The sequence below is a fragment of the Mastacembelus armatus genome, chromosome 8 (assembly GCF_900324485.2).
Source record: "Mastacembelus armatus chromosome 8, fMasArm1.2, whole genome shotgun sequence".
Classification (NCBI taxonomy): domain Eukaryota; kingdom Metazoa; phylum Chordata; class Actinopteri; order Synbranchiformes; family Mastacembelidae; genus Mastacembelus; species Mastacembelus armatus.
In genome coordinates, this window is record NC_046640.1 from 20,611,805 (window position 1) to 20,632,238 (window position 20,434).

At 46.2% G+C, this 20,434-nt stretch overlaps 4 protein-coding genes and 1 long non-coding RNA gene across 5 annotated transcripts; 2 read left to right on the forward strand and 3 right to left on the reverse strand.

Moving 5' to 3' along the window:
• Positions 1–2,179: 2,179 nt before the first annotated feature.
• Positions 2,180–4,885, reverse strand: tmem150b (transmembrane protein 150B). The gene is made up of 7 exons (XM_026325722.2): positions 4,455–4,885; positions 4,222–4,334; positions 3,908–3,967; positions 3,704–3,771; positions 3,188–3,315; positions 2,922–3,099; positions 2,180–2,799 (listed from the first exon to the last, which is right to left on the reverse strand). The coding sequence occupies exons 2-7, from the start codon at positions 4,284–4,286 to the stop codon at positions 2,657–2,659; spliced, it is 642 nt and encodes a 213-aa protein (XP_026181507.1). The 5' UTR covers positions 4,287–4,334; positions 4,455–4,885; the 3' UTR covers positions 2,180–2,656.
• A 291-nt stretch (positions 4,886–5,176) lies between these two features.
• adsl (adenylosuccinate lyase) lies at positions 5,177–9,729 on the reverse strand. Its single transcript, XM_026325721.2, has 12 exons — positions 9,420–9,729; positions 8,110–8,313; positions 7,887–7,931; positions 7,536–7,615; positions 7,213–7,384; positions 7,077–7,123; positions 6,899–6,989; positions 6,683–6,752; positions 6,455–6,602; positions 6,167–6,347; positions 5,449–5,625; positions 5,177–5,347 (listed from the first exon to the last, which is right to left on the reverse strand). The coding sequence occupies exons 1-12, from the start codon at positions 9,561–9,563 to the stop codon at positions 5,261–5,263; spliced, it is 1,446 nt and encodes a 481-aa protein (XP_026181506.1). The 5' UTR covers positions 9,564–9,729; the 3' UTR covers positions 5,177–5,260.
• A 720-nt stretch (positions 9,730–10,449) lies between these two features.
• Positions 10,450–15,788, forward strand: LOC113141159 (GTPase IMAP family member 8). The gene is made up of 6 exons (XM_026325399.1): positions 10,450–10,987; positions 11,766–12,321; positions 12,810–12,907; positions 13,075–13,206; positions 13,439–14,029; positions 14,142–15,788. The coding sequence occupies exons 1-6, from the start codon at positions 10,957–10,959 to the stop codon at positions 14,213–14,215; spliced, it is 1,482 nt and encodes a 493-aa protein (XP_026181184.1). The 5' UTR covers positions 10,450–10,956; the 3' UTR covers positions 14,216–15,788.
• Positions 15,789–17,339: 1,551 nt separating this feature from the next.
• Positions 17,340–20,323, reverse strand: atf4b (activating transcription factor 4b). The gene is made up of 3 exons (XM_026325507.2): positions 20,155–20,323; positions 18,829–19,290; positions 17,340–18,672 (listed from the first exon to the last, which is right to left on the reverse strand). Exons 2-3 carry the CDS (start codon positions 19,184–19,186, stop codon positions 17,672–17,674), a joined length of 1,359 nt encoding a protein of 452 aa, XP_026181292.1. The 5' UTR covers positions 19,187–19,290; positions 20,155–20,323; the 3' UTR covers positions 17,340–17,671.
• Positions 19,766–20,295, forward strand: LOC117152680 (uncharacterized). The gene is made up of 2 exons (XR_004463138.1): positions 19,766–19,965; positions 20,070–20,295. It is a non-coding gene; the product is annotated as an uncharacterized LOC117152680 (long non-coding RNA).
• Positions 20,324–20,434: the final 111 nt, after the last annotated feature.

The following is a 20,434-nucleotide window of genomic DNA, read 5'->3' on the forward strand; positions in this document are numbered from 1 at the left end:
TCAAGCCTGCCTGCATTCCCCCAGTGATTTTTTTTAATGACAAAAATAAAAGGGACAAATAAAAGTTTTTTAAAAAGCTAATCAATGTGACCAAAGGCACTCAGACCTCAAGACGATCTGTTTATATAAACACAGAGCATGGATGAGAGAAACAGTTGGAGTGCTGCAGCCAAGAGGAGGACCTCTCCCACTATCAGCTCAGCTCTGAAAGCTCCATTGTTTCATCCACAAACAGCCCTGACGAATTGTGCTGAATGTGGAACCTCCGTCTAAACTAAAGGCATCTTCCAAAAACAAGCTGGCGAAGCACCAAGAGCTGCATTTTCCCATCAGTGCCATCATCATCACTCCACAGCACCCCTGCTGGTCGAGGCTGCTTCTCAGGTTGTGAGGGGGCATCTACATGGCACATGTACAAACAGTACATCAGACAATGGACAGGACAAAGGGCACAGTTAAGAACAGCACCAACCAGTACGGAAGAGTGGCGAGTCAGGTGAAGTAAAAAAGTGGAAGTAAAGTTTTAGAGTTCATGTGGTGTTGCTAAAACCTGAGCTGAACCAGAACAACATGACTATTGATCAGTATCACAGAGCTCTAATGCATGCCTTTTGCAAAGTGCTTCAAAATAAAAGCATGGAAACAGGGGGTGCAAGTTGTGGGTGGTACCACAGCTCTGGAAGACTTCCTGTGTGGTACCAGTGCCCAAGACACTGCACGCTAAAGACCTCAACAGCTTCAGGTCGGTGGCTCTCACATCTCATCTGATGAAGACACTGGAGAGACTGGTCCTGGGCCACCTATGCTTCATGGTGAACTCTGCGGATCCGCTGCAGTTCACCTACCGGCCCGGCATCAGAGTGGAGGACGCCATCATCTTTCTGCTTCCCCGTGTTCTGGCTCACCTGGAGAACCCCAGCAGCGCTGTGAGAATTCTGTTCTTTCACTTCTCCAGCATGTTCAACACCATACAGCCGGTGCTTCTGAGGGACAAACTGGAGAAGGCTGGTGTGGACTTGACCTGGCGGAGTGGATCCTGGACTACCTCACAAGGACTGTTTCTGACATCCTGACCTGCAGTGAGGGGGCTCCCCAAGGGACCGTCCTGGCCCCCTTTATCTTCACCCCCTACACTGCGGACGTCACACACAACATGGACGGCTGTGTTCTGCAGAAGTTCTACATTGACTCGATTGTCGGGCTCATCACTGACAACGACACAGAGTACAGAGGACTGACGCAGGACTTCGTGGACTGGTGCCAGCAGAACCACCACCTCATCAAGACGAGGAAGACCGAGGAGATGGTGGTGGACTTCCGCAGACGCTGGTCTACTCTCCCCTCGTCAATTAACATCCAGGGAATGGACATTGAAAGAGTGGACTCTTATAAGTACCTGGGGGTTCACCTGAACAACAAACTGGACTGGACTCATAACACAGATGCACTGTACAGAAAGGGCCAGAGTCGACTTCACCTTCTGAGGAGACTACGATCTTTTGGGGTGAAGGGGGCACTCCTAAGGACCTTCTATGACTCTGTGGTGGCATCAGCCATCCTGTACGGTGTGGTCTGCTGGAGCAGCAGCATCACAGAGAGGGAGAGGACGAAGCTGGACAAGGTCATCAAGAAGTCCAGCTCTGTCCTGGGCTATCCCCTGGACTCAGTGAGGGAGGTGGGGGGGCAGAAGAGTCCTGGCTAAACTAACATCTATGCTGGACCATGAGTCTCACCCCCTGCAGGACGCCCTGTCTGCCCTGGAGAGCAGCTTCAGTGACAGACTGATCCACCCTCGCTGAGGGAAGGACAGATTCCACAGGTCTTTCCCTCCTGCTGCTGTCATAGGCACATATCTACACACTTATAGTTTTGTAGCTTCATAGTTTTATTCCACTAAGTATTTTTTAATATTTTTAATTTCTTATTTATCTCACATCTTGCTACTTCTGGCACTGTGTTGTGTACTTACTGCTGCAGCAACACAATCTCTTATCTTATCTTAATATGTCACATACCCAGTGTTTCTTTCATGCCTCCATCTTCCTCCTCTATTGTATCACCCAGCTGACAGGTGGAGAATCAAGCAGAAAGAAACCAGACTTTTCCTGGTATTCAATGATCGTGAGGTCATTTCACACTTCAAGACATATACAGTAATACAGAGTATAAAATGCCATGATGAATGGAATCATGGGAACTTTTATTTGGGGAAAAAAAGTCTCAGAGACCGACAACAATGCAGGATTGATTTTTCTACACCTGGAGCTGGACTATATTTTAATGTTCTTCAGTTTAAGTTGTTCTGGGTGAATAATAGTTAAATGGTGCCATCATGTGTTGGTAAATATTTATTGCTGCATGAACAAGTTTTCTACACTCAGACCAATTAGAAGCTGCTTCTACTGACAAAGGCTCATAGAAAAACAATCAAACAGAATAAATAATACTAGAGACTCTTCACTCTAATGCAGATACACTGTGCACACACCTAAACAATATGTCAGCTGTATGTCCAGCACAGGGGAACTGCTGTTGTTGAGCCACATGCAGGAAATCTGCAATGTGTGCGTGTGCATGGGTGGGGCGTTTGGCCGAGTGTGTTTACGCCATAACCGTTCCTTTCTATCGGGGCAGAGCTGTCGTCGGTCTTCAGGGCTCATTTCTGCACAGTGAGGCAGTGGCAGTCGATGTGTCTGAACTCAGATGCAAAAAGGGCGAACAGGAAGAAGAACAACGTGACCAGGCCCCACTCACACACGGCGGCTCCGGAGGGATAGCCAGTGTTGTGGAGAACACACACTGAAGGAGGGAAAGCGGTCAAGGAGCACGACGACTGCAAAACATGCATGAAAACTCAACACAGTGAATGTAACTTTAGATATTATTTTCACCTCTGGTTTTCATGCAGGTAGGAAGGATACTAATTATCACCAGGACGGTACAGAGGCTGCAGCACGTCGCCCTCACGGGCCCGAGCCACCATCGGTCCTCACATTGCTGAGCCCGATAGGTTAGATAGAGCTGCACCCAGAAGTAGGCCAGGCCGAGGAAGAAAGCCAGGAACGCTCCCAGAAGATGAACCCCCATTAAAACTGATTGCTAAGTGATGCAGTTATAAAAAATAAAGATGAAGTGAAAGTTCTTTACTTTTTCTTTTACTATTGTTTTTACTTTTATAAGCTGTTACCTGAAAGTTGCCGATGAGAGAGATGCCTAATGAGGAGATGAATCCCAAAACGATGCTGGCGATGTTGGCTTTTCCATGGTCTCCATAGTCCCTGACCTGCTGGAAACGGATCACCACAATCCACAGGGCTGAGAGACAGAGAAAGAGGAGCAGTGAAGGAATAGCAAAGACGGGAATATGTTCTCATTAAAGGTGATGTGGGAAAAAAAAAGACAATGTCACTTTTTAACTCTATACACCCAGATCCATATGTTGGGGAAAAAGAAAAACTCTGCAAACGCCAACATCCAACTAACAGAACTGGCAGCTCAGCAAAAAACAGTTTGACGACAGCTGCACACAGTTTCCTGCAAAAGAAATTCTTCAATCTGCCCAAAATATGAGCCGGGAATTAAAGGAAACATCAATAATCCCCAAAAGAGACTTGACTGCTGAAGCATCTGTCGACACACAGGCACATTAGTGAATTAGTGATCCCACCACTCCTTCAAAACATGCAAACACGCCGGTCATTACCGAAAACAGAGAAGGTGTTGCAGATCTGGGAGAAGAGGCAGCTCTGAGGGTTGTATGAGCCACATTCACTAACAGGGGAACAACACAATCATTAGCATTCAACACTAATCTATGAAGGAAAAGCCAGTCTCTGCAGCAGGTAGTTCAGTTCAACCACCGAATTTATGCTCCATCATCTCCAGGGCTGTAGAGGGTTCTACCAACCTGATGTAGGGGACTCCTTCTGTCAGGTTCACTGATCCGTTGGATACAGCTACAGCACACCTGACGGGAAGGGAACAATTGTTTCATGGCCGAGAGAAAACCGAAAAGATAGGAACAACGTGACATTTTTCTTAAATCTGTATGAAAACATTTAAGTTTTCTGGTGTTACTTTATACGCTGACAAAACTTCAAAACAGCAGCTCTCAGTACAGAACACACCCTCTGTGCTTCTGTCTGGAGAAATTACAGGAGATTTATGAATTAGAGTCTCTCTTAAATAACAAGAAAATGTTAATAGGGGTAAAATACTCACACAGTCCAAATGCCCACAGTGCCAAAGGCAGCCAGGCAGACGGGGAGCAGCGCCCACTGCCACATGTTGAAGCACAGAAATGAGGAAACTCGCAAAATAAAAGTCAATTCTCCCTTTCAAAACAAAAGTTACCAGGAGAGAATTCTAAGTTGAGCAGAGGACAGTGACCATGATGAACATTAAAGCGTGAAGTTATTTAGAATTTGTAAGGAAAAGACAACATCGGTACTCACTCTGTGCTGAGGACTCTCTGGTTGCAGGCTGAGGTTTATTTCACCTTTACTGTCACCATAAAGAAACACTTCAACTTTTATCGGAGTAAATCGACGGTAAATATGATCTAGGTGCTCATGTGCAGGATGCACTGTTCCAGGTGTGTGGAGGCTGAAGATACACACAAGAAAAAGTGCAGAGTTCAGGTGGAACGACGCTGCAAACTACACCACCATGGCTGTGTCTATTTACAGGAGTAGGGCTGGACTTTGAGCTGGTGGTTATGTAGATTTACAACATCTTACACAAGTTCCTCCAATTTCTCCTCGGGGCTTCCCCTGTTTAACCGTTTCTTTTCCTTTCTGTTAAATGAAACCAAACCCCGAGGACCAAACGCTGTAAACCAGAGGACGACTTTCAACAAAATGCCCGGAATAAAACCCAGTTTCAGTTTCAACACATTCAGGCCTCAGTGTCTGTGAATTCCTCTAGCATTAATCGTGAATGTTATGTAAAATTGTGGGCTAATAATTGACACTAGTGTTTATTAATATTTTATGACAAAGCAATGACAGTTGTAAAAATGTTAGACACATATGACCTTTGGTTCCTTCTGTTAATACAGATAACTGATAAGAAACATCAGCAAAATAATTTATCATCTAATTTATCCTTGTTAACTGTTCGAGTTAAGTTTAATTTAAATAATCCAGCAGGCACAAATAAACACTGAGAAACAGAATTTAACTCAACTATTTATTGAGGAACAGTGCAGCATTTATCATGACCACACACCATGATGAAAGTGTGTGTGTGTGGGTGTGTGTCAGAGCTCAAGCTCAATCTTGACGTCCATTTTAGCCTTGTATGGCTCCAGCAGAGGGCGCACTTCTTCAGACAGGAACCTGAGCACCTGGAGGAGAGCGGGACATGGCCGAAAAGGCAAAAACAGAATATTATCACACACCGTTCGTTTCTGCAGGTTGGTGGAAACAGAAAATATTCCTGTTTTACCTGCTGGGGAGCACGGCCGATGAATGTCTTGGGGTCGAGCAGGTTGTCCAGCTGCCCCAGGATTGGGGTGAAGTAGGGGTCCCGCTGGACTCTGGCCAGGAGGTCATTATCACCGCCTTCCTGCTTGACCACAGCTGCTGCCTCCTGGGACAGAACTCTGATCTTCTCATGACAGTCCTCGCAAACAGAAGAAAAAAGAAGGACTTTTGCAGATTTGTGATAAAAGAACAAGAAATGTGTCTTATAATATGCTCAGGACTTTGTTTAACCCTCGACTAGAAGCTAAATGGTGTCAGGACTCCATAAACCTGGAGACCAGACAGTGAAACCAGACTGGAGGTGTGGCCTTAGAGCGACTCTGACATATGAAAAACCAGGAACATTGTGTTTTTATTACAAGAAACAGCTGCTGAGGTGAACCACAGAAAACATACCCGAAGAGGAAGCAGTTATAGGGAGGTTAGATATTCACCGGTCCATAGACAAACTGTCTGTAAATGCAGACAGTGCTTAGTGGTGTAAAAAAATAAGGAGCCCAGAGCAAAAACTACAGGCTTAAAGGAATCAGTGGAGCTGGTTCTGTTCATGAATCTACCACACACATCATGTTGCAGAACACAACAAAGATGCTGTGGAATGAGCTCAGAGCACATTCACACCAAACATGCTCTGTGACAAAGACAGGTCCAAACGTCCTATGTGGCATCGCTCCTGCTACCTGTCTGTTTCCTCCTGCCTTCACCATGGCCATGATGATGTTCTCTGTGGCCATGAAGGGAAGCTCCTGGCGGATGTGTCTCTCGATGACTTTGGGGTAGACCACCAGTCCCTCTGTGATGTTCTGCAGCGTGCTGAGGATGATGTCTGCTGTCAGGAAGGACTCAGGCAGGGAGATCCTCCTGCACATGAGAGAGGGAGATGAAATGAGTAAATACGAGGCAATACCCACTGATTCATACACAGCTGATCGCCTGAACCTCCCGGTATCCGATGGTGTCTAGCTGACCTGTTGGCGCTGTCGTCCAGCGTCCTCTCCAGCCACTGCACTGAGGCCGTCTGCAGCGGGTCGGCCATCAGCGCCACCAGGTGTCGGGCCAAGCTACAGCAACGCTCTGCGCGCATGGGGTTCCTCTTGTAGGGCATGGCACTGGAACCTGGAGGGCGAAGAGAACTTCATGCAGCTTTGACTTTCAGGATGTGATGAACAGTATTAAGGCAAAATAAGTGAACACACCAATCTGCTCCTTCTCAAAAGGCTCCTCAATCTCTTTGAGGTTGGCGAGCAGGCGGATGTCCGTACAGATCTGCAGCAGATAGATGGAGCAAAGATCTGATGCTGATATTTAAAAATCCACATAGACGCACCAGGTTTATCACAAGATCTGAATAATTTCACTTTAACACCACTAGATGGAGACATTTGTCTTTGTCTCCAGGATGTGCAGCCTACCTTGTGAACAGTAGCCCCCAGACTGGCCAGGGTGGACAGACAGTCTATGTCCACCTTACGACTGTATGTCTGACCTGTGACCAGGTAGGCTCTGATGAGGACAGGAACAACATCATGAGGTAAACAACCAGGCCAGTCTCCTCAACCTGTTAAATAATAAGAATTGTAGAGAACATACTTTTTGAAGCCTGCCATCTCTGTGACCATCCTGTCCAGCTCCTCCACCTGGTGGAAGAAAGCAGGAAACATAAAAACAAATAAGTTGATGAGAATATGAAATTGCCAAATCCAAATTAGGGATGATTTACGTGTACCTTGTCATGGTCCCCCTGAAAGAGCTGCAGGAAGCTGGCCTGGGTGCCAGTGGTCCCCTTGACCCCGCGGAATCTCAGGTCATCACGGGCTCGCTGAAGGTTCCTCATGTCCATGACCAAGTCCTGCAGCCAAAGACATGCTCGCTTCCCAACCGTGGTCAGCTGTGCAGGTCTGAGTGGGACAAAGAGGAGCAGGAGAACACAGAACCTTCATCAGACAAACGACACAGTGATGCAGCCCAAAGCCAAGTGGTGAAGAGAGACGAGAACAGGGTGATTCTGATGAGAGAGCCCCAGAGATGTGCAGCTGTATTCAGACTCACTGGTAGTGTGTGAAGCCGAGCGTGGGGAGGTCAGCATAACTCTCTGCAAAGTTTGCCAGCCTGTCAATCACTCTGGCCAACTGCGAGGAAAAAAAAACAATCATTATAATGTCAAAAATGACTGAATTACTGCACAGTACACTGATACAATGCTCACAGGTTAAGCTTCTGTCTGCTCAGTGACAAAACACTGCAAAAAAAAAAAAAGTGCTTATTATTTCTACATTGTTGGCTCTAACTAAACAGCTGAGGCCGACAAAAAAAAAAAAAGCAGCTACTCTGTTTCCACTGATTTCACAGATGCACAACTGGATGTGTGTGCATGTTCTGTAGCAAACAGCTGAGCCTCACCTTAGGCAGCAGAATATTGAATCCATCACGCAGCATAATCAGATCCTGAGGAGGAAAAACAGAAGCACTCAGAGAACACCCAGGGAGTGCACTGGTTTTAGAGGGAAAATGTGTTTTAAAGGCACAAGTCAAGTCGGAGACCACACATTAAACCGCTGCTCACGTGATCACGTGAATAATTCAACCTACAGTGTTTCGTGTATATAAAACTGATCAGAATTACAGTATTGTCTCCGACGTAGCAGGAAGTGGCTCCAAGGTGGATGATGGGAGCAGCAGTGGGGCAGCAGTGTGCGAAGGTGTGGACGTGAGCCATGACATCGTGTCTGAGCTTACGCTCTTCTTCAGCCGCCATGGCGAAGTCAATGTCCTCTGCATGGCTCTCCATCTCCAGGGTCTGGGCGTCTGTGATGGGCAGACCCAAAGCCTGCAGGGGAGACGCAGGTTAAGAGGTTTTATGACTATGTGTAAATGATCCTGTTGCTCCTGCTTAGTTTTTTATTTTACAAAAAAAAAAAAAAAATCAAACAATCCCATATCATTCTGTCTTTTCCACTCTTGACAAGCATGTGCTGTCCTCGTGAGAAGACGCTCACCATCCTGATTAGATGGGATTCTTTCAGAATCAGAGCAGTCACGTGATGGGACTACAGAAACCCTGCAAATACGTCTCTTTGCCTCCGCGTGTTACAGCACAGTTCAAAACCCAAAAAGGTCAGAGCACAGCCAGGCTGTTTCCAAGCAAACAGTGATTCAACATAAAAGATCCCACTGCAGAAAATATAAATAGCTTTGAGGCCATAAAGCTCAAGAAGAAGAAGCTGGGCTTAGGTCAGTAAGACCGAGTCTCTCTGGGGGCAGTCTACTGTTACTGTGACATTCTGTACATGCCATTTTCTCACACAAACCCCAGTGGCAGCTACAGGCCTGACGAGCCCTGAACTGAAGCCCACAGCAGATGTGGAAACGCTGGACTCTGATCATCTGTGATCAGTGTGTGTTTACCAGGTCATGTGAGAGAAAATCCTTCACCACTTGACCTGTCTCATATCTGCTTTAATAACTAATTCATCAACTGATGTTATTAGGTAAATTAGGTTTTTAATGGGGAAAAAAACATTTAAAGTTCTCATATTGGATATAATCATTAATTTGAAGCCTAATGCATATGGGTAAAAGCATTTTATAGTCTTCTTAAAGTGAGAAAACAATCCATGCAATTGGTTGATCTAAACTCAAAAACTCTCAAAGTTTGGAGTATTTTAATTTGCCTAAAATATTTCAATCAAATGCATCTAAAACTATTGTTTTTCTTTCTATCTGTATTTATATGTTCTGCTTATTGTGGAGCACAGGGAGTGGATATACACTGAACCGGTTTAGGAGCAGCCAAACATGCAGATATCTCAGATCTGTTGTGATCCTCCTTCAAACTAAATTTAGAGCAGGGAACCTGATCTGTTTCTCTGAAGACCTGACTACACACAGTCCATGTCCATGTAGGAAAACAGACAACACCATTAGACTACAAACCTTCTCAGCCTTGGCAAGGTAGATCCACAGTTTCCTCCAGGTTGTGAATTTCTTCCTGTCGCTAAAGTTGTAGGCCATTTCCTTGCTAGCATACCTGGACACCAGCGGAGACCGGTACTTCGTGAACTCATCAGCCCCCTCCATGTTTGTCAGACCCGGTGGTGTCCGCTAAAACCGACACCTTCACCTCAAACCTCTAAACCCTCACACACACACACACACTCACTCGTATCCCCGAGTAGCCGAACCGACAGCTGCTCGGAGCGTCACATGGACGAGGCGGCGATTTTGCGACACTCGTGACGTCGTACGGCGTGAGGTCTGGCTATGACTTAACAGACTTAACGGCAGAGTGGCGCGGACGTATTGAATTGTTCTTCCGGTTTAAAAAAAAAAAACAGCTGCGATGTGTAAAACGTTAAAATGGTTACGTCACATGAAAACACGAAGAAAACTAAAAAAAAAAACTGATCAAAATGTGAAGTCGCGTTTTTAAAATACACACAGCGAATGTTTTCTTTACGAACCTCCTGTCTTAACGTGATTTCCCTTGGGTCCGTGAACGCATCTCGACATATAGGGCACATAATGAACCTGTTCAGGAGCCAAGGATGAGCTCAGACATTCAGGGTGGCTCATACAAATATCCTGCTCCACACAAGGGATCCTTCCACACTGACCCACACTGAGGTGACAACGCATTTAAATTCAATGCAACCACATCGTAACGTTACTGCTGTTTACAGGAGATTGTATGTGTTATGTATTATGTAACCCGGGTTGTGTGTCTTACATCAATATTTAAATATATTCGTGCAGTGCACACACGCCCTCCCTGCTTCATAGCATTTTTGTCTGCAGGCATCATCTAAATAGTTGTGTTTGTGCAGCAGCTGGGGAATACATCCAGCTGTAAACAGATCAGAGTGCTCTCTCTCTCTCTCTCTCCTCTCTCTCTCTCTCTCTCTCTCTCTCTCTCTCTCTCTCTCTCCGTCCTGACTGCAGTCTGCATACAGTGCCACTGATGCTGCTGCTGCCTCTGCTGTGTGATACGAGCGAGTGGGAGGAACAGCTTCTTCTGTTTTGCCTCAACAAAATGACGAGACATCTTCCTGGAACCGCTGCAGCAGGGGTGGATTTGGCTTCCAGTTTCCTGCATTGCACAGTCTCTCCCCTCTGCTCGGGCAGATAGATAAGACAAACGGAGGAGAAGGGGAGAGAAGCTACAGAGGAGGCAGGGGCGAGGGGGTGTGGGAGATATTAGATTAAAAATAGAAGAGGAAAGGTTGAATGGCAGAGGAGGTGTGATGAGAGGAAGGTGGGCACCGGGTGCAGTAGACAGTGTGAGTTTCACTGCAGTACAATGAGGGTAAGGGTGAAAGAGAGAGCCAAGAAACATTTGAGCTGTCAGCGTTTTGCACGCCACTCAAAATCCATCGCTTTCTGAAGAGAGGAGGAAGAGGAATCCACCGTGGAGGCAAGAAGGAGAAGGAGGAGGGGGACTGAGGAGGAGGAAGCCAGAGGTTCTACACACAAGATGGCTGCTGTGTCCTCTGCCTCTGACTCTGGTGAGTGGGTTTTCATCCTTTGCAGCACACCTCGCCCCAGGTTCCCCATCATCCCCATTCATTCACTCACAGGGGAAACTCTCAGTGCCATCTCACTTCTGGACTAAACATCCACGACAGAGGAAAACTGTTGCTCGACTCAACTTTCTGTGTTTAGCAACTCACATGGAAAGTATCAGCAGCCGTGAGTAAACCAATAATTGTCTTTCTCAGCCCTGTAGACCCCCCCCCCCGACATCGTCACACAAAAGACATTATTCCTCTCACCGCCTCCTCAGTATTCATATTCCTCTGTGATGCTGTTCCACCTAAATATTTTTTCACTTCTGTAATTAAGTAACTTTTACTTTAACTAAATCATAATGTGTCCCGCATACCATTCTGTCTGGAAGCTGCCCAAGTTTCTCCTCTCTGACCCACTTTTTCCAAAGGACAGAGGAAAACAAACAGGAGGCATGCTGGGAGGTGGAGAGAAGGGGGGAGAGAAGGGGGTAAGAACAAGAATGAAAGAGGAGGCAATAAAGGAGAAGAGGTTTAAGGTAGCGAAGAGCTCGGATAAGAGGACACAGGGGAAATCTAAGGAGGGGGACAGAAACAGGGGAGGCAGAGTGCATGAGTAGAAGGGTATATATCACTGTGGAAAGAATACAGATGTGTCCTCATCTGCAAAAGCACCTTGGGGACAAGAAAAGACAGAATCATTCAAGCAGAATAATTTCCTGCTGCAGGTACCACTAAAATCAATAAGCCATCCTTCAATCTGTCTGTGTTTCAACAGGTGACCACAGAGGCCGCCACCCCCCTGAGCGCAGACTGTTGATCCTGGGGGGCCCACAGTCTGGTAAGACCTCCACCGCCAACACCATCCTGGGGGACAAGGTGTTTGACGCTGGGACAGAGACAACCCACAGTAACGTGGGCCAGACGGAGATCTACGGGCGACGGGTCACAGTGGTCGACACCCCACCGTGGGCCATCCCCAGTGACCCGGACGACGACACGGATGGTGAGAACAATGACAGCGCTGGTGCGGAGTCAGACAGTCCGCCCCGGCCCCCGCCGAGCTTGGACAGTGAGGGGCCATGCATGGGGGCCATTCTCTGCCCTCCGGGACCCCACGCCATTCTGCTTGTGGTCTCAGTCACCCAGCCTTTCACCGACACCCAGAGGAGGGCCGCAGAGGATCAGCTGGGTGCCCTCGGTGGAGGGACCTGGAGGTACTCTATGGTGCTCTTCACTGGGGTGGACAAGCTGCCCAAAGGTGTCTTCATCGAGGAGCACATAGCAAACACAGGGGACGCCCTGCAGTGGCTGGTGGAGAGATGTGGAAGCAGGTAGGACGCCTGCGCTTTTCTCTCTTTGATTTCATAAGATTCATCTTTAAACAAATGAACATCAATCCCAGCAAAATCACAGATACTGAATCAGTGCAGCTGCAGTCCAGTAGGCAAAACCAGTAGGCTCCACTGGTTTCACACAGGGAAGCTGTTTACATTTCAAACTAATGTGAACAGAGAAGAGCAGTGGAATAAAAAAAGACAATTTTCTGGATTTGTTGCATTGATTTTCATTTATTTACCTATAAGTTGCCCATCCTGACACACATCTGATCTTTCATTAAACTATCAAATCCTGTTTGCACTGACTGAAGTGGTAGAACAATGAGAACAATGCTGCAGAGGCTGAGACGTCCTCGCTCGGCCTGATTTATGGTTCCAACTACCTGATAGCATCTGACTGGGCGTTGTCACGATGGCTAAACTGAACCTCAGGTGTAAAATTGGTGGAGTGGCCCTTTAAAAATGTGCTTTCCACTCTGCAGGTACCATGCTTTTGATAACACTCGGAAGGAGACAGAGGATAACACACAGGTTCCCGAGCTGATGGAAAAGGTGGAGGAGATGATCACTGACAACCAAGGTTCATAAGATTTCTGCATTTTGTGCTGTGAAACCCAGACAATATTAGCGTATGCAGAGGATCCTTCCTTTCTGCAGCTCTAAATTCAATTATTGCATTATTAATGCAAATAGTTTAGTAGAATTTGAAACCAGTTGCCTGAATAAATTGTTGTTGCTGCAATGCAGGCTGGTACTTCGAGGTGAATGAGTTGATTTTACTGGAGGAGGAGCAGGCCAGGAGAGCTCTTGAAGAAGAGAGGATGAGGATGGAGGAGCACGCGAGGCAGAGGGAGCAGATGATCGGCGGACCTCCCAGAGGTACGAGCGTGTCGGGCGTGTGTGTGTGAGTGTATAAGTGAGTGAGTCATGCAGAGCAGGAGAAGGATGAGTGCACATGTGTCATGATGCTGTTTGTGGAAAAACAACAGGCCAGAATTGGAGGTGTAGGAAATTTCTTATTCACTTCTGGTCCATCGGTACTTTCTGTGCTTTTATTCCTACTGGCCTGTTTCATTTCTTCATCCGTCTCTTTCTTTGTCATCCTGCACAGAATTGAGGCTACTGCTGTTGGGCTGGAAGGGCGTTGGAAAGAGCTCAGTGGGGAACTCTATCCTGGGTCGTCGTTACTTTGAGTCGGGCCAAGAGACTGAGCTGTGCCTGAGGAGACAAGCGCTCGTATGTGGTCGCCGGGTCACCATCGTCGACACCCCTGGATGGGACTGGTTCTCAGTGAGGCGAACCCCAAAGCGCATCCGCCAGGAATCCCAGCGCGGCGCTGCCCTCCTGCGACCTGGACCCCACACCCTGCTGCTGGTCCTCCCCGTCGTCTCGTCCCTCACGGCCAGGAAGAGGCGAACACTCCTGGCTCACATAGAGACTCTGTTTGGTGACAGTGCGTGCCTCCACACCATGGTGCTCTTCAGCTGTGGTGATTGGCTGGGCCGCACGCCCATTGAAGAGCACATTCTTCGAGGTGGGCGGGAGCTGCAAAGACTACTCGAATACTGTGGGAACTATTACCACGTCCTGGACAGTAAGACCCCGGGCAAAGACAGGAGCGTGTCCGTCCTCCTGGATAAGATAGAGGAGATGATCAGGGAGAATGGCGACAAGGCCTTTCTCCCCATACAGGAAGAGTGGTGTAAGTCACAGTTTTATTTTCAGCATCTATTTTTTAAAGTTAATTAGTGTTAAATGACCATAACATAAACTTAAACATATGTCTGTATGATATATTGTGTTGCATTTGACAGTGAGCGAGGAGAGCTCCTACTCTTCTGACAACACAGAGCCTGAGGACGACTGTCGAGGATGCCAGCTGCAGTAACACAAATAAAGAAAAGGGATCCAGCTTCTCAGCCTTTAACAGGCCCAAACATCACCTCATGTAACTCCAACCTCATCTAGATATTCCTCTCCAACTCTGAAGAGTTGTAGGAAAAACAACAAGGATTGGAACAGGAGTCTCAGTTAGAAAGGCAAAGAACAAACTCACTGATCAGTCAGCGAAGCTGAACCTGAACTAACTGTGAACAAAGACTGACTGTTCAAAACAACAAACCCAACAAGGAGGAGAAAAGTTCTGCATTTGCTTCAAGGACCCAGAGCTCAGTCCCTGATAATGAGCATGTTCACAGAAATCAGCTGCTGCTAAAGAGACCCTGTTTCAACACTGCAGAGTAAAGCATTACTCGTCATTGTGCACTGTTAAGTGTGAGTGTAACATCAAACCCAAAGGGTAAAGTTTGGGGGGAGGACTCACGTCTGCAGCAACTTTTTCACTCTTGGTTATTGTTAAACTAAAAAGAATACCTCTATGTGTGTTTTGGATGGATTTTACAAGATAATCATGTACCAAATGACAAAACATCATAATGGAACCTGCATAACATGAGACATGTCAGGAAGTCAGATTTGAATTGATTCCTCCAGAGCAAGATGTGGCTTTTGTACATAAACAATAATTAATGCTTATTCCAAAACTGCACACTCACACACTAAGTTTCTTTCTGTGTTACTGGAACTAAAAGCGATGCAGGGTTTGCACTTTGGCTGTAACCAGTTTCTTTATGTCTCTCACACTAAAAATGATTATGAAAGAGCAAAGTAGTAGATCTATATTTTGTCCCACCTTTACTGTAGCGTTGACGCTCCAGAGGAGCTCTGAAACTGATAGGAAAGACTGTACCGAAACTATGTGCAGACTCAGATCCCTGCAGAGCAGCCTGGGCTCCCACTGCTTCGCCGTTCATGGTCCTGATCCAGTGCATTTATCGACAAGGTAGATTCAGCTACGTGCCTCAGCATCAAAGCGTGAGAGTAGGAGTGCAGCCCTGCAGGAGGGCAGTATCCTATAGGCTACATCAAGCTTTTGCATGCTACAGAAACAACATAACCTCATGAACCATTCAAGCTAACACAGGGCTTTTACTACCTTTTTCTACATCGATGAGAAAGCTGTTCCTGACATCCACAGTGATGGTTTAAAAAAATGAATTATATATAATCAGCTCTCAGAGGCATGTTAAGGCAGCGCATGCAGATAAACCAGTGCCTGCAGAGCTGAAGGCGACCTCACTTTTTACTCCTCAGACTCTTGCTTGAGCTATGTGACTTTCTGGTATAACGTCACAAGCCTCTACCTTTACAACTGCAAAAAAGAAAAACATTCAAAATTCACACTCAAATAAAAGCATATACTGTATAATCTGTGACCGATACCACTGCCATGCTGTGAAGGTGAATTTTATATGACGTAGCCTGTAAAAGAAACCCTGACACTGCTTCTTCACTGCTGTACTGACTCTGTGCTTCATCTAGTGACGTAGGCTGCCACAGCACTTAGTGTGACAAGCATGACCTTACAGTATGTTTCAAACATTCATTCAGACTCTCAGAGTCCCGCTCCACCTGCCAGTATATTGTATGTGCAGTGTATATTTACAGTGTTACGTCGTAGGCTGTAGGCAGCACACTTTGCACTGTGCAACACTTCACTGTAGCCAAAGTGATGTTAATTCCTGTGTGGTCCTTCCTAAAATGGCGATTGCATCTCCAGTACTTTGTCCATTCTCAGACAACAATAAAAGGTGTGGATAGATCGTTGTGTATTTTTGCCTCTCATCCTATTATTTAACTCTTTTTTTTCCAGTCTGTTATGTGTTTTGTTTTTTCTGGTGGACTGCAGTCCTGTCCTGTCAGACATGTAGTGATTGTGCAGACTTGTCACAAGGTGGCACTGTAGTAAGCAGATTTTTTTTGCCAACGTCAGACACCACATACACATAATTCCCATGTTTCAACCTTAATCTGAACTACCAAACTATGCTACGCTCATACACTGCTTATTTATTATAGCTTTCAAATGTGAGCGGTGAAAATGGCTATTACATGAACAGCATCCACAGAGAGTTAGGCTTTCCTGGAGGAAATGTTCTTCTTCTTGTAAGTAGCTCTGCACCATCTTGACTTTGGCATGCCTCCAGACATACTGTCACTAAGAGTCCTGGACGAAAGCCTGGACCAACTAAATGCGCACACATAGGACTATTTGTAAGATGAATGCACACGTTTGTCTTGGAAATATTATTGAAGCTATTACACGTATATCAGAGTATTGTACTCAAATGTCTTCATTTAGTGAGCAGCAGAGGGACTAAACACACAGGGAATCATTTTCCTGGCAAAATTGTGCCCCTATTACATGGAAGCTCACATGACTGTCAGTTGATTAAATGTGTGTGCAGCACACAGCTGGTCAGGCGGCCTCCATTATCCTTGGACATATGCAGGCTCCTTGTAACGTACCATCAGAAAAAAAGTGTTTGGAGCAGTTAAATTCTGAAAAGCCTTTCTGAAGTAAATCTACAGCAGCAAACAGACTAGACTGCATCTACTTTGAATTACTTTACACAAAAATTAAACTAATTGTGCAAAGGTCTGGGCGCTCTACTAGTTAAGCCTCATAACTTCATTCAGCTCTGACTTGTTAGGGCTTGTACATAAGGTCAAGAATTATCAATAGGACCCAGTGGCAGCCACCAAGGAAACACTGAGGATACACAAACTTCTGCAACAGGACAAGGATCCAAAGCAAAAATTAAAATCCACATATCCCGATTTAATCATTGAGTATCTGCAGCTTGATCTATGTAAAACAGCTCACATCATCTCAGAACCCCCCGCAGGAAGAGGTTTAAAGTTGGCTACCAATATGGTTTTAATTTGTGACATCTGAGTAACTGAATACTGATTATTAAAAAACCCCAAACGCTCCACATGCTATTTAACTTTTATAACTCATATTGCACATGAAATAAAAAAGTATTTAGAACAAAGCTGAGTTGAAGAAAGTCCAGTTTTCATGTCTGGTTGCTGCTTGTATTTACTTATTTTCACTTAAAGGATAATTCAACACACCAACACTTTAATAAATAATCACAGTGACGACACTTTGGTTTAAGACTCTTTATTGAGACTGATGACACAGTTGGTGAGATTATACTATGCACCATATTTACTATATATTACACAAATATACACGTTTTACCATTTTAAAAGACAACTTACTGAGGTTTATATATGAAAACATCATAAAGAGCAGACAAGGTGATATACTGAATGAGTATGCTAAACATACATTTTATATTTAATAATCAGTGTTAGATATTTAAAAATGAATTATTCCAATATACTGACACTTCAAATAAGTAAAAGTTGCTGAGCTTTGTTGCAAATAATCCACTTCCTGTTACACACATCCTGCCACTGGTAGGTCCAAACGCTAGGGGTCAGCATTCAGGCCTTTTTTGAGCCTGGCTGTGCGGACCTCCTCCATCAGCTCTTTCAGGTACTCAATCTCCCTGGCCATGCTTTCTGCCTTCTCATTCAGCTCTACGTTCTTCCGCTCCAACAGTGCATACTCTGTACTAAGTGCTTCCTGCTCAGCCCTCTTCTTCTGCCTGTAACGTGTGGCCGCTGTCTTATTCTGCTCCATCTTCTTCTGTTTTTTGTCCTTTGGCGCTTTCAGAGCTGCCCTGTCACCTCCACCTGCACCCTGCAGTGATTTAACCTTAACATCTGTGGCACCAGGAGAAGCTGGACTGGCTTTGTATTTGGGCTCAGGGTACGGCCTGCTTCTGGAGGGCTTTTGTGAGGGGGAAACAGGAGGGGAGGAATGAACAACCTCTGATGTAGTAGTTACAGTAGTGGTAGTGATCCCAACTTCGTCTTTGGGAGCCAGCACAAGGACAATGCGTGTTGGTGAAAGGGAGAGTACAAGCCTCGAGACCTGAGGGACCACAGCAGCGACCACTGGCTTCTCCTCACTCTCCGAGACGTCCACCTCACTGCCCAGGTCCAGGGTGTAGGCTGGGGAGGAAGGAGAATCAACCAATGGGGATGACGGGTCCAGGGAAGTAGCCTCAGATTTGATTTCAAGTTCCTCTTGTGGGTCTGGGACACAGGGGGGAGAAGAGGGGGCCTCCTGCTCATCAACAAAGGATTCAGACTCATCCTCTGAAGGATCTGGACAGACGGAGGGAAGGCTAGGGGGAGGTATACTTGGAGGAGAAGGAGGAGTTGAAAGATTCGGAAGTGCTGGAGTTGAGAGAATGGGCATTGGGAGGGAGTCAAGTTCCATGGGGCAATCCAGGGAGGCCAGGAGGTCTTCTGGAGAGCTGGTGGACTCCTCGGTAGGACTGCAGGAGCCAATCAGAGAGTCCAGGTCAAACTCTCTCAGGTCCATCCTCTCAGCCATCCAGTCCAGGTCACTGAATGTATCCTCTGTGGAAGCAAAAAAAGGTCTACATCAACACCCCATGTATGACAGCTTTTATTCAGTTATAGCAGCACCTGTGCCCGAAAACCTTTTAAAATATCAAATTTGCAGAAAGTCTGATTAATGATTATTGGCAGTGGACATTCATTTGCAGACATTACCTTTGCTGTCATCTGACACAGTCTGGCTACAACTCAGCTGACTAGGGTGGTCCAAACAGGGGACAGGGAGCAGATCAGTCTCAAACCCAGCCTTGTCCCCATGGATGACAAGAGCCGGCGGCGAGGGAGGAGGAGAGTAGAAGGGAGGAGGAGAGGAGGAAGACAGTGATGAGGAGGCAAGGGGTGACACAGGTGAAGTGCGCGCCTCCATTGAGGTTCCCCCTCCTTCCTGTTGTTGTTCTTGGTCAGGGTAAAAAAACAGAGAGCCCATGGCGTCAGCCATGGGAGAGGAAGGCTCCCAGAGAAGGGCCTCCATGTCTTCCAGGCCAAACTGTGAGTTTGTCATCATCATGGTCATAGTGGCTGTTGTTGGTCACAAACGGAGGGCGTGACAGTGCTAGGAGAGCGTCGAATTCTTTTATGCTGTCGAATGCAGCAGTGTTGATGGTTTCCACGTAGGACCTGAGAAAGGAGAAGGCACAGAACATTTATGACACTGATATTATAGAAAACAGAATTATGAATAAAACCTATTTAAGATCTGGATTCTAGCAACAGGACAGATGTGCAGAGTCATGCAAACATCCTTAAGGAAATCTGCAGAATGACACACTGCACATTTGTTTTTACCATACTGGGTTATAATTATTACTGAATTAGTGTGTTGTCTATTTTAATGTTGTAGCTGGTAAAGGTGGAGCTCCTCTCAACCACCTTACAAACTGAACTACTTCACAAACGCAATGTGAAAACCCTGATCCGGTTCTAATGAACCATGTTTGGAGCAACACTGCCCCTACTGCTGCAATGCACCTGCTGCATCACGTGTTTCCGCCCAGTCTTGTGACTCTGACGTGTTTATTAACGGGGGCCCAGAGTCTGCCACCCTCCCTCCCCGCCGACAACCGCACTTTTGTTCTTATGCCGCCTACGTACAGGCGCCATTTTGACCCGAAGAGGAACCGGCCCATTTTCTGCCCGCCACGTCGGCACAAAACACAGTTATGGCGATACAGTTTGACACAAATGTAGGACACGGTTCTGGACTTTGGACTCGATAAAAAGCGCTGAGACCATCTAGGCCCAAAGCACCAACATGATCCATTTCATATAAACAGCACGTGTTTCATCATCTCGGTAAAATCCTTTATTTTAATATAATTTTTCCCCCCACCTACTCGACAACCCAGTATATGTAGCAAATACTAAAATTAATCTGAAATAAAATGTGTTTGTTTTAGATTTAAAGTCTTGATGTCGAGGCGCGTGGCGACGACAGGCCCGACAGCTGTCATCCACCGAAAATAACTAAAAAACGATACTCACGACATTTTGCTGAGTTAGAAAAGACTCAGTGCACTGGCTGGATGCACTGTTTGGCTGGCTGCTGCTGAGTCGCTGCACTTTTACACTGCCATTTCGGCCAAAACACCGATGTCCGACAATCTGTAGCTTCGTCTCTTCGGTCTCCGGGAAGGAAAATGGCGCAAGGTGTGGTGCGGTGCTAATATGCAGCTAAAGCTAGGGCTGGAGGTGTCCTTCCGCATGGCGCACAGTATCACTCCGCCAATGTTTGTTATCATGCATTGTCTACTGTTATCGGAAA